The 14,321-nt window shown below is 40.2% G+C and overlaps 1 protein-coding gene across 1 annotated transcript in view; it reads right to left on the bottom strand.

Moving 5' to 3' along the window:
* The window catches only part of tnmd (tenomodulin), a 47,503-nt gene extending 33,444 nt beyond the window's left edge, over positions 1 to 14,059 (bottom strand). Inside the window, exons 1-2 of the mRNA XM_034211819.1 lie at positions 13,928 to 14,059; positions 10,966 to 11,100 (exon numbers count right to left, since the gene is read on the bottom strand). Coding sequence (XP_034067710.1) covers positions 10,966 to 11,100; positions 13,928 to 13,975 — 183 coding nt within the window. The 5' untranslated portion in view covers positions 13,976 to 14,059. The remainder of the gene's footprint in view (positions 1 to 10,965; positions 11,101 to 13,927) is intronic.
* Positions 14,060 to 14,321: the final 262 nt, after the last annotated feature.

Here is a 14,321-nt window from a genome sequence, read left to right as displayed (position 1 = left end):
CTCAAGTGGAATTTTGGCAGAACTCACAGACTATCATACTTCTCCTGTTTTATTTTCCTTGCTGAAATCCATTCATCACAGAGCCTGTGAATCTTCAACATAGCCTACCTTTTCTCTTCTGTCAACCTACTCATACCTGAAAGGGATGTAATGACCCACTTTCTCTCCTTGTCCCCCGGCGACTCTGCCGCTTACCACGTTTGACCACCTTGCTGTGGTCGACTACAGTCTGCAGCTGTTGTTAATTTACAGGAGCACTGTGCACCCTTTTTCAGCTCTGAAGCACATATGACTAATCACACCAGCCATTTTAAACAACTTGAGCTTTCTCTGGCAATAAATCACCTTGATACGTGCTATTGTGCCCATAATAGAGCTGCGTTCAGGAGGGACTGTGCACGGGGAACTTTCGGAGCTGTTTAGTACTTTTGGTCAACACACTATTGTGAGACAAACTCAGGGACTGGGACACATTGTTGTTTGTTTCTATGATCTCAATAAAAATCAAAGTGAAAATAACAAAGGGCTGTATATTCTTTATACAACAGTCTGGGGAATATGACATTTCCCCAGACTGTTTGCTTAAAAAGTACATTCTTACATTCTTACCTTTTTATCTTTATTTTCAGGACAAAATCCATAACACACAATCTTATAAATATGCCTCAGAGGTTTTTCTAGACAGATTCTTGTGTGTGCATGCAAATGTGATATTAGCCTGAGCATTTAATGAAATGTTGCTGAGATAAATTTACCAAAGTTTGATCTTCTTTCAACATGTTGTTCCCTGTCAAAGATGTGTCTAACTTCTGCTTAACACGTTTCAGCTAAACCCCAGACAAACTAGAAAGAGGAAATAGCTGCTTTTTTCTCTTTACCTCGAAAACTCAGAGAAAAAAGGGACCTCCAAGTAAATATATACTTTTTATCTTCACCTGCCAACAGTACGGAGAACAGAGAGACTTCACAAGGCCTTTAAGGATGGTGTTAAAACAACTTTCTTAGGACATGACAAATGACGTAACATCCCTTTTAATACCGTAAGCCAACATGAAATAGATACAACTTCCACAGTATCATCAACCAGTAGTAAAAAATGAATTGAAGTTAAACGACACAAAGGCCTGTACTTTGACTCTGTTGTACCATTTCTTTCTTCCTCCTGTCATTGTATGGCACCGTGCTGCAGCCTCCCTTTGTGCCTTGCCTGCCTGGTAACCGCTCTGCAGAGCTGAGGAACAATCTGCTGCTTGTCAGGAGTACTGAATGAATCCTGTGGCTTATTTTTGTTTCACAATCTGAAACAGACTTCAGACGACCAAAGGCTGCGAGCAGAGACTGCAGGCTTCTGACGTGTGGGGCAGACAGTCACAAGGTGAACGACCTCTATCGTGGAAACGTCTCTTTGTCGCTCTGCTGGTTTCCAGCCACCTCCTAATAAATCAACAAGAGCACATTCTGGGATCCAGCAGCTAAGTGGCATTTAAGAAACAGCTTGTGAGAGCTGTAATGCTGCAATTTGGATAATTTAGACGCAAGGCAATACTTTTGGCCAGATGAACCGCATTAACAGCAACTGGAAAGTCTTTCAAGTGACTAAAGAAAGAAACTTAAAGTCCAAGTAGCATTATGTTAAAAGTCAATGATGGGAGAACTTAACTCAGAAGGGCACATTTTTTTCCCATTTGTTCAGGTTCACTCAATATTGGGGATGTGACACATTTAAATTCACTGGCAATACACCAACAGATGACAATAGATAGTCGCCTTGTTATTTATCAGCAGTGCCTGTAGTGCATTTATCTGAGTGCCAACTTATGCATTAAAAAATTGTGCGTGGAAAGCAATAAAAGCCGGTCTCCATTCAGCTTACTGCAAAAATGCCAAGATACTGTGTCTGCTGCAAACACCAATAACGGCAGCTTCTGCAGACGTCTACGGTTTAGTCGGGATGATCAAAGTCGAAATCACTACAACAAGAGCGCCATCGACTCTTCTTTTATCATAACAAAGCTGATATCCCAGGCATTACTTCATCTGTGCCTGAACACATATAACACAAGCCTGCGATGCCTGTAACAAGGTAGACCGTTGGAACAATCCCTTACAGAGCTTCTGGGAGACATACAGGCTCATAATTGTTCAAACATTGTTTACACCATGCCTCTGCCTTGAAGACACAATAAAGGAGGGAGTGATAGCCCTATGCAGAGACACTGGGCTATAACACTGGGTCTATTGGTACTGATGAGAAGCTCTTGGTCTGTTGCCATGGCCCCTGTGTGGGTTGCATGTCAGTACTGCTCTGCCCCTTCTTTTTAATAACACTGAAAAATACTTTGAAGGCCCAATGGGAGAACACAACCCATTATGCTCCCAATGCTCTGGGTCTGTCGTTACAGCCTCACATTGTCTCATGCTATTAGAAAAGGAAGAGTGTCATTATGTGACTTGGTTTTTCAGTTTTTGTAGTTGTAATGAAACCTATGTTACATCATGGTCAGCCACTAATGAAATACTTGCAAATTGAGCACTTTGAAATAGCAAATTAATTCTTTGCAGTATATTTTTCTGGGGTAGAAAATGAAAGCAGTAGCCAATATGATTTTTTCTCTTAGAATACAATTAATGAACAGCCTTTTTCCTCTCTTTCTATCAACATAGAATTATTAGCTAATGTCAATTCCGTTAACACAAGTGTTCGAAACTCACACTCATTGACTATTTCATTAGAGATTCGAGTGGTTTTTGCAACTATTAGAGTTCATGAATTATTAATAACCATAATAATTACTGTATGTGTCTAAAAACATTTCCTTAATCACATGTCTCTATACAAACATGATAAGGTCAGATCTCACCCTGTCATATGTTCGTATAGGTTCTCATTATATCATTCTGAAAGCAAATCCCTGCCTGGATGATTATCACACTTTCTTTGAGAGAATAAAGCACTACCTTTCTCTCTGTCGCACAAGGAGGCGGCCATACGAAAGGTACGCTCAGAGGTCTAATTAAGATATAAAACATTCTTTCAATTATTAATGAATTCATGCTCTTTGCAATTTCATAATGTACCGGACATTTCAATTACCACCTCTAGCTACTGTACCTGCACCTTGAGTTATAAATATCTGAAATGTGTTGCATGTATTATTATATAATAAAATACAGATATACATTAGGGTTTATTCCTAACACTATTTAAATTACTTACAGTTTATTATCCAGTGATTAATGTTATGCACGTTTGGAAGTGTAAACATGTAAAGATGCACTGTATAAGTGTATAAGTGTTAGGATGTTTACACTCCAGTCTTGATGGACAGGGTCAAATCTGTTTCTCAGCAGGAATTCATTTTGATATTAATATGTAGTTTATGACAGCAATGTTGTTAATTAAACCCTGCAACATTTCGCCCAGGCTATTATTTGTTCCTGCCAGACAGCTAATGAGCCCCATATTATCTCAGCAAGAGACAAAAGCCCAGAGGACACTCTGTACTTTAAGGAGTCTGTGGCGCCTCGTGTAAATGCTTAGAAGAAAGCTGTGTTTCCAAAACGACGCTTCCCTGCCTACTGATGGGGGAGTAGCAGTAGAAATGTAAAAGACCATCCTCCTCCTCCTCGAATTACATATGATTTGGACGTTTCCATTTCATCTGTCCACGCTGTAGCTGCTCATGCAGGTCAGTGGGTCAGCCCCGCTGCCACCAAGAACACCCAGGAAAAGATCTTGACAAGCTTTATCACCGTCAGATGACAAACTGAAGTACATTTTCTTGGGAAATGAGTCACAGCAGCAGAGTAGCAGCTGCCATCAATCATACACGTGGTGTTGAGTGCCAGATATCTACACATTCACCTCACAGTATGAAAAACACCCTACACTGTACTTAAGTGGCTCCTTGGACAAGTTGACCTTCAGAAAAACATAACCACATATTATATGTGGCATAATGACTACTTTTACTTTGAGTATTTTAAGTATATTTTGATGCTGATACTTTTGTACTTTTACATGTAACACAGTAATCCTACACTCTGCTACTTCTACTATTACTCAAGTATAAGATCTGAGTACTTCTCCCACCTCTGCTTGTAGCACAGAGGCCGGCGGTCACTATGAAAGCTCCAGCCTTTGGCCCTCGGGGAAACGCTCTTCCCACACATCCACACATCCACTTCCCACACACATTCACTCTCCTTCACCACTTGATTACTGCCCTCTACATCTCAGCCCTGTTTCAATGTATTGTATGCTCTTTGTTAACTAATCAGTTAATTCATAGACATTATTATTCATACTTTGGATTTGACTGACGTGTATGCTTAATGAGTTTCAACATTTTCTCCTTTCTTGACAGGCAATGATTGTACTTGTACATCTTGGTTTGCTTTGCATATAGATCCAGCTAGCCTGGATATTTAAAGTCTATTATTTCCCCACTCTAGTTTGTCCCTTTTCCTAAATGAATAAGATATTTTTGACTAGTCGTAGCGGGAAAAGCACACGTAAAACCAACATTACCAATAACTCAATGCAATGCAGAACTCAGCAGTGTTATTATTCACAATTCGGTTAAAGCGTTGGCTGTCACAAAGCTCTTAACATAAATCATTAAAAGTTATAATAAAGCATATTTACTTTGGGTCGGTTATGGTTTTTAAGGATGGTGGTGGAAAAAGTTTGTCTGGAGTCCCGGCCAAGAAACTCATGGCAGGATCTGCTCTCCACTGAATGGATTCTTCTGGTTTATGGTGATGGATTCATATGGATTAGTATGGATTGACAACATCTGGAATGAATACCTAATCATTAATGATGTTCATTACTGCTCTAAAAACTAAGCTGTCTGGCTTACTTTTCTCATTTCTGGAGTAAACACTTGAAGTTTCACTGGATGAAAGATCTCCTTTTAAAAGTATTATTGCTGATTCTTCATGTTTATTTCACCAATAAAGCAGCCCTAATAAGCCTTGCCGGTCCGGATGCATGTCATTATAATTAGCTAACATTCCAACTTTTCGAGCAAGTCTTCATTTTCTCACATAAAAAAGACTAATCAGCTAAGGTTTTTATCATGAAGTGTGCGACTGAGCATCAGACCTAAAGGGGTGATTTAGATGCAGCTTCTCTCTTCGCATATGTAGCAAGGTGACTAATGGGGCAAACCCGCCAAAAAGTCAATGCAACCTTTTAATTGCTGACAGATATTTAGCCGAGCACTCTGACATACCCATTTTCAAGATTAGAGTTTTACTCGTTTTAAAACATTTCTGATCTGCAATATGTTACCAAAGGACAGATGAACAGAGTTTTTCCATAGTGCTGTTCACTTCTCTGCCGTAGCATCGTAGCTGTGAATGCACTCGGAGGCTATAAGCGTTGCAGACTTACTGGGAGAGTGAAAGTGGATGTGAAAGCTCAATCACATTCTACATTGTACAACAGAGCAGAGGAGTCTTTCTTGGCAGTCACACTGGTGAGACAGAGAGGAGAGAAAGGAAAAGAGAGAAGTCTGGGGGGAGAAAAAAAGGAGGGCATTTGTGTCTGTTTACCCACCGCACTGTACATACTACATGCTTCACATGAGCTGCTGGTGAATTGGCAAAATGAAGTACTGGCAATTAAGATGCTGATCTTTCCTACACTAATATTATTCTAGCTTCTAAAAAGGAAAATTACAGACGCACTAAAGTGTTGTACGGCACAATAAATAACTCCCGGTGGGCTTTGCAGCGCTGTCACGCTCTCTGTAGCAGTCGCAGAAGAAGGCAATGTGCCACAGCCGCCATGAAGCCTTCCTACCTCAGGCACTCCACTGGCAACAATTTAAAACAACTCTCTTTTTGTTCTTCGCAGTCTGCAACCCCTCCCTCTTCCTCGCTGCTCCCCGAGTAGAAGGCATAATGCATCATCTTAGGAGGGAGCCTGCAGCGGCCTAATTTACCAGCCAGGGAGAAACACAAGTGGACACTGGCCTGCTAATGGATGAATGAGCCTGACGTGTAAAATCAGAAAAGATGACCAGACTGAGGGGCAGGCCTCCCAAAAGGTCTTGCCAAACCAGCTGTTGAGATAAACCTTGTTGCCTCACCAGAATAATAATTCCCCCATACGAGACTGAGTAAACAAACAGAGTTTAAAGAGAAGATAGTCTTGTTTTTTTTCCTGTAGACAAACTAAGAAGAAAGAGACAACAGAATCATATCATGATCAAATATTGTTTCTCCCCCCTTCCTGTTGCATGTTGACATCTGGACACTGAGGGGACTGTTGGGCATTCACCGCCTACGAGCAATAAATAAACAAAGGGGCGCCCGGCCTTGAAAAGCCGTACACCTGTGACCAGTGTGAAAGCAGCAGGCGCAGCACTGTTCATTAAAGAAGCCGGTCCTGACAGTGAGGCATTTAAGAGGCCATCAGGAGCGACAACTCAGCAGCTACCTTGGGAGCAGAGAGGGAAAGGCATCAAGGTGAGCAATGCAATTTCAGCTTGAATAATGGAGCACTTTCCTCCGGTCTGACATTCATGTATTTCTCGGGCAGATTTGCCGTACAGACCAACAACACCTGTGAGCTCTTCAATGTTCAACAGGAAAAAAAGGTTTACACAGGTCCCCAATTACTCTGTGCCTGGCTGCTGGTCTGCAGATAATCTCGCTCAAAGTGGTTCATGAATTAAAAATAGGACCAAATGTATCAAATCTAATGATATGAGCATTTCATTTAGGATGCAGTGCGCTACAGACATTACACACAGCAGACATCCACATCTGGATTTCATTCTTCACGGTTTTTATAAATAGTCTTGCAACTTTCTCTCACCTTTTTTTTGGATCCCCCAGTCAGATTCCATTTTTCAGGGAGTTACAGATGTAAACTGGTAATAACAGAGGATTCATTTACAAGGAGGCAAAATCCCCCAGTGCGACTTGTGGCCCAGAACAATAACGAGTACATGGTAAACAGAAATTTGCCGTAAGCCAAAAGAGAATGCCGAGGCCCCTTATCTACACACAAAAACACACAATGCACACTGATGCGTACACAATCACATGGGCACACACACAACCACGCCCTCCAACGCACGCACGCACGCACGCACGCACGCACGCACGCACGCACACACACACACACACACACACACACACACACACACACACAAAGAGGCAGACACACAGGCAATGATGGCACACTATCTTCCCAGAGCCTGTGTAACAACATATGTTTTCAGGTAATTAAAAGAAGATCCCAAGTGGTTATCATGCCATATTGAAATACAATGCACAGAGCAAATTACAATTCTGCGCTTATTTGCACAAAGCCGGGTGCACAGGGTCACGTTACTTTCAGTAAACTGTATGACGAGAATATACGACAAGTGTTTGTGGCTGCAGTCTGACTGTGGTTTAAACTTCTAATTAGATATGCTGAGGTCAAAGCAATATGTAATATGTGATACATGATGGTACGTGTTGGCTAGTTTGAAAGGAAGTAGCAATTGTTTTTAAGTGCAACAACACAAATTACACTATTTAGCACAAAAGAGTTTTAAGCAGTCATTAAAATGCAGGAAGTGATTTAAGGGTCGGAATAAGTGATTTTTTTGGAGCAGAACACACTTTGTAATCAATGTTTATAGTAATAACATCTAAGGCAGAGACAGGGTTTCCTTAGCTTGTGATCTTCAAAGCTGCGGATTCTTGGATTTGTCAGTTTTGATCCATCACTTGAAAAAGTCCAAGCCCTTGTATTTAAACTGGCAGTGGAGCATCATACTGTTCAACACCACCTTCTAGTAACTACTTCCTCCTGCACCTCTTTCATTTGTTCACAGGCAGAAGGATGTGACTCTTAAAGCTAGTTTGCACCTCTCAGTCTCAGGTGTTTAGAATGTGAGGAAACCACAACTTTCTCTGCTAACTCTTTTTGTACATTTCACGCTTTTCCTTTTTTCAATGATTAGTGTGCTGACTATATGGCGTACATTTTTTGGGTCCACTTGGCTTTTTCTGAGCACCATCATATTTTTTCAATGAATTCCAATGAGAAATGAGCGCATACCAACAGAAGCATGCCAACATCATTCACTGAGGGAAGACACAATGGCTTAAAAACTCCATATGTTTCTTAGCCCTGCGTTTGATGTCCACCTTCAGATGTCAGTCCTAATGTCACTCACCTTTTAAGCTCTTTTCGGTTAGCAGCTCCTGAGGGAAATATCTGGCGCTTCAGCTGCTAAATGTTCCTCAATGTTCAACAGATAACCTTCTGTCTGTAGTGAACAGTGAGTTTATCAGAGGTTTTTAGTGAAAACAGCTGCAGACGATGTTGATGGGAGCCAGAACGGTAGAGTTGCAGACAGCGGTGGATGAAGTCCCGACACATTTTAGAGGAAAAGAATGAATACCACAGTGCAATTTATTAAAGTAAGTACAAAAGTATTAGCATCAAAATATACTTAAATGACCATCAGTAGGTGTGTGTGAAAGGGTGAATGCTGACTTACTGTATATATATGCAAAAGTGCTTTGAGTGGTCTTAAATACTGGAAAAGGGCTACAGTAATGCAGTCCATTTACCATTCACAAATCCGGACAATTTTCCCTTCAAATGTGACATTTTACATTAGCCATACATTGTTCATACAGATATATATGTTATACTTTTTTCCAGTCAACTATAGCTCTCCGTGGTGTAAAGTATTTTACTGAAGTACTGTTTTTTAAAAAATGTTTAAAGAAATGTTTCTTTACTTGAGTTTTAAATTTTTTTTACTACTTTGCACTTCTACCCCACTACAATTCAGAGGTGAAATGTCTACTTATACTCCACTACATTTATTTATTACCTTTACTTACTTACTGTTAAATATAACAACACTTAAATAAGACTTTAGTTACTTCTGGAGTAAATTCACAAAGTTATTATAACATGTTCCACCTTTGCCAGCTGTCATAAATACGTGAATGTATTGATTCATTATAATACAAACATATACATGTATTTTTCTTAAATGGGCAAATGTGGATCATTCGTTTTTTAGTACTTGAGGTATTTTTGATGTTACTTTTGTATTTCTACTTTTACTTAGGCACAAGACATTTGCCTCTGGTAGTTGGGCAGTTGATTTGACTTTAATAAGATATAACGTCCCATCCAAGGACCATGCATATGTGGTTAATCTTGATAGGACCATATTTCCAGGAAGCCTTGAGCTGTGGAAATAATTAAAGCCATTATAATCATGGTCACATGCACAGGTCTCTGAGCATTGTATACAAACTAATGTTTTCCATATGTGTAAGGTCTCTGGTGAAGCCTTGGACTTTAGTTGAATTGTATTTGTTGAGTTGTAACCAAAATGCTCATCTCTGAGCTAAAATGGCAAACAACCCCCACTCAACTGTTTCCTAAAATAAATGATGTACCCTCCCTTTGGCTTCAGACACTGCACTCCGCTTCCCAGAGTCTATACATGTAGGTGCCAGACACTGCTCAGGATTAGCTGGTGAGTCAAGTGTCCTGCTGCATTGCACCCAATACCTGTTTACAACAAGGTGCTGGCTGCCATGTTGATGCAGGAGAACTCATCCATCCATCCATCTACATCTATCAGTCCGTCTCTTTACCTTCAGAGTGTCCTGATGCTTTTACTGAGCATACAAAGCTGCGTTTTACTCGCCTGAGGAAGCTTCTTTTTCCATCTGACAGACAGGTGATTCTCCTTTTTGAAGTGTCTCCTTCTCACTCACTGAGCAGGAGGCCAGAGAACCAGCCTCCCCCTCAAGACCCCATTAAAGCAAAACCCAGGGTCCGCAGGTTTGATATTCATCGCCTGGGCAACCTCTGCCATCAATGCATTTTAAGCCACGTGAGAAGGATCACAGCTTATTAAAGTGGAAATAATGACCGCTCTACCTCCGGCATGAAATATTTAACAAGGACAAAGGAGATGGCTTGTAAGTGATTCATATCTATGTTGAAAGGAGAGAACGTGGACAATGGAGGATACACAGGAAGTGCAGTTGAACCTTGGCTAACCTGAGCGTAGAAAAGGCTGAAAGTTTTTATCTCGATGGAAGTAGAAGGAGTGAAATAATGGAAGAGGGTGTTCTGAATTAATGTTTATTAGCATTTACAAAGATGTTGGTATAACAGCAAGCGACATCCTGTATGAGTGTTCTCCTCTGTTCCCCTGTTGGCATTAGCAGTACACACAAAGCAGGCTTATGCATCCAGGTTTGAAGTTTACGTGCTCAATTTGAACCCTCATCTCACTGTTATAATCTTCTTATTTGCAACTGTGCTCAGAATGTAGCGAGCTTCCCATTTCTGGATGTGAAATCCTTGATGTATTTTTCCTCCTGCCTTGGGTAAATTAGCTTTTTAATTTTGCCCCTTGGGGAAAGGAGCGGAGTGAAAATGCTCTGCATCAAGTGCGATTGAATTGGATTTTACAAGATGAATTTCCAGGGACAAGAGTTTATCCCAATTACATTGCCAAGAGGTTTCAGTCCTGCTGCAGCCACTCTGGTCAACAGCAATTAGGGTCAGCTTTGAGTTATCAGGATCCGTCATTGTGAGGAGATGTTTACAATGTGTGCAGGAAGTAGATAAATACAACAGGCAGACATTTGCGGCGGTAAAAAAGCGGCTTGTGGTTTGGTCCAAGATTTCATGAAATTACAGATCTGACAGCCAAAACATGAGCAGAGCAAAACACAGCTGTCTTTCCGTAGCCCACACATCTTTTAATCTGGCAGAATACAATACAGGCTGCAGAGGCTGCCTTTGGCTCTTTGTGTGGCTATCCATTTTCCTCACTCGCATATTTCTTTTCCTTGAGGGAGCCTGTATGATTTACTGATGTGTCTTTCATCTGAGGACCACACTTACGACAGACAGTGGCAATACGACTGATGACTGGTGAGCAATGAGGTGATATTTGGACTTACCTTCCCCAGACTGGGGCTCCACAGATATCTCAGGCTGACAATGCAGAGACCCAAAACGAGGAAGACCAGAGCCAGAACCAGAGCCACGCGCTGGTACGTGTGGTACTTGGCCTTCTTCTCCTTTCCCGCCTCAACCTGCAAACAATAGGGTTTGATATTATATATGGCATATAAATCAGGCTGGTTCTTGTAGCTATACTATAAAAACTGAATTTGTACGTATCCCATATTTCAAATTTGATATGTATGCAATCCCTTTTGAATACATAGTTCATGTAGAGATGGAATAGAGACAAAATCCACATAGGGAGGAGCTAGAGGTGTTTGGGAGGGTCTAAAAACTGGAGATTTGACCCAGGAGAAACCAGTTTGTGTCCTTTGTGAAACCAGAAGTCAGCGTTGATTTATTTGTCACGTAACTTCCACACTTTAGAAACAATACTTCCGTAGTTATTTTAACCCAAACTTCATATTTTCCTAAATCCAGCGAGTATTTAATCCATAGCTTCAGTATGGCCAAAATACTTAGAATTACACCTTACAGCCTGCTTTGGTTTAATTTGATTAAATAATTGATGACCATACAGTAGGTTGATTCCCATAAGCGGAGGGCTTAACATAATTGAATGTTTGCTGAAATGCACCTTGGGAGTCGAGGCTTACTTCTCTCCCAATTGTTTAAATACCTACGATGTGTAGCCAATAAGAACGTTTTCCAAAAGTCCAAGTATTGATTTAAATGTGAATTTTTATGTCTGAACTTCTAATTCATACTTATTTTATTTTCAGCATTGTTGTACTTTTTTTCTACATAGAGTTCATTGGTAGTGTTTTCTCTCGTGTAAAGTCGATAAACCAACGAGAAGACTAATGACAAAAATAACCATCCCCATGCCAGGATTACTAATGAACAGACTGTACTACTGCCACAGAGAGGTTACGTTTATTAAACTTTTCTTTAAATGAAAACTCTGTAGTCTATTCCCGAGGCTCAAGGCCATAAATGAATAAAGACAGGCTTTTGTTCCAGCAGAGCTCCAGCAGGGAGAAATAAAAGCTTCTCATTCACACTGGACCCCTTTTGAAGGTCTCGGAGGACAACAGAAAAGCAGATATGTAAAATAAAAAACGGAACCAAGCTCAATTAGCAAAATTGGTGTTGCTTATCTTCGTGTCTCTTAAAACGACGATTAAGCAGCTTTGGTTTTTCTATTGTGGCCGAGGCTGTTAAAGTAGTTAAGCTGCAGTACATTGGGCAGTACTTTAAATGGCTGACTTCCTAAAATAATATGTAGGAATCATTTTTTAATAATAGCTAGATAGCTTTTCCCGACTTTGGACTTTGGTATAATTTGAGATACTGTTAAAATATCCCAAATAGTCCTATCCAATCCAAATAATTCCACATAGCCTTTTAATAATTCATAAATTAAAATATATGTGGCGTTGCGTACAGGAAATCTCATATGTGCTTTGTGGATTTAGTTTCTGATTGGTAAATACATTAGCAGTAGGACTTTAAGGAAGAACAGAGTACACATTATTCTACAAAGACCCCTACAAAAATAAACTTTTTCCATTAATTCCAAATTTTTGAAATATTACAGACAGTAGCAACAAAAGCATGAGGCGCATGAAAGTGTTTTAAATTCCTAAGACTTGATGGAAAAACAGAGTGCTACAATCAGAAAGCCAGAAATTCCTATCATTGTGAATTTTTCAGAGTAATGGGGAAAAAAGAAAAAAACCTGTGGCTGAAACCCTCTGCTCTCCTGTGGCACGTTGCATAAGCAGTGGAAACTTAACTGGAGGACAAACCTCTCTCTCTGCCTGCACCTTGCATTTTGAATACTCAGAGGAAGAAGGTGGGATTGAGAGACAGACGGACAGAAATAAAGGCAAGGATGGAGACGGAGTGAGCAGTCTGAGTGCACACAACTCGCCAACTAGTGTTTAAAGGTTTAGGAGTTCAGAATCAGCCTGGCAATTTCTCTCAGGCTTTGTGAGGAAAAGTGCCTGAAGCCCCATGCTGTTATCATGCAGGGCGGGGCACCTCCTCGAGAAAACTGCAGAAATAGGAACGCAGCCTACATATCCGCCAAGCAGAAGCAGTGGTTTATCACACTGAGATACGCTCATATAAGTATTTGAAATCCTGTGAAAACTATTCTGACATTTGCAGCCACAGTTAATTTCTTCATCATCATCATCATCATCATCATTCTCCATCAGTCAGCTAGACTGTGGTTATGTTGAGTACCTGATACAACACTGCCTTTTCTTTGATGGACAGAAGAAGAGCTTGCTTTTCACACATATATATATAAAAGATAAAAACACTGTGCTTTGCAGACACTTACCCCTGCTATTACTCTATACAGTAAATAAGTTATGCAACACGTGAAATATGAGTGGTGGAAAAAGTTCTCAGCCAAAAGTCCCTCCTCCTCCTCCCCCTTTCTTCTTAATAAAAAAGACATACAAATAAAAATCATAGTGTATATTTGAATGCTGTGGTTTGCATTTGAGAAGCAAGAATATTCTTTATACAAAGTAAATACAATAATTCAAGTGAGACTGAATATAATGGAAAGAAATAAAGAAGAGAGAAAGCCAAGGTGAAAATCCAAAATGAATTACTTTTGAGGATCTTCAGCTCAATGAGCAAGAGATCAAGCAGCAGCTCCTTTTTGATTAAAAAAAAATCTAACTTCTGACATATTTAACTTGTAGCTTACACTCAAATATCACAGGATTCCCCACTTTTACTCCTGCTGCCACCTACATTTAATTTATAGAGCTGTAAAAGTTTAAGGGTGCTCCCATTTTTCTAACTCTGTGGTAATTTAAAATGATGCACAGTATTCATAGACACTAAAATTCTGGAATTTATTTTACATGGGTATTTTGCTATCAATATAAGTGCAATAAATCAAATTTAAAAAGAAAAAAATGGACTCACATCTTTCCACAGAATCTGTTGACTGCTGGATTTACTGCTTGCGTCCATGATGCAAGAGCACAGGAGGAATCTTTCCGACTTCTTAGCTAGGGAAAATACTCTGCGTGGCTGAGAGTCCAAGCTTCATACCAGTGCTGTAATTTGGGAGTGTGCTGAAGGGGAGGGAAGTTTCAGGTGGAGTGGAATTTCTGAAACATTTGTGATAGCCATTAAAAGCAAGGCAGATGTCTCCCCTCCGTCCTGCTCCCATTTCAAAGGTAGCAAGCCATGAGTGGATTCACTGAAAGATAAACCCTCTGTTGAATAAATTACAAACTATACTTATTTAAAAAATACAGTAGTGATTCTCTACTTTCAGAAGAATCTCGCATGTAAAAAAAAAGAAGAAGTACAT

The sequence above is a fragment of the Gymnodraco acuticeps genome, unplaced genomic scaffold (assembly GCF_902827175.1).
Source record: "Gymnodraco acuticeps unplaced genomic scaffold, fGymAcu1.1, whole genome shotgun sequence".
NCBI classification, from domain to species: Eukaryota; Metazoa; Chordata; class Actinopteri; order Perciformes; family Bathydraconidae; genus Gymnodraco; species Gymnodraco acuticeps.
The sequence above is the reverse complement of the archived record's forward strand: the minus strand, read 5'-3'. Positions and strand labels throughout refer to the sequence as shown.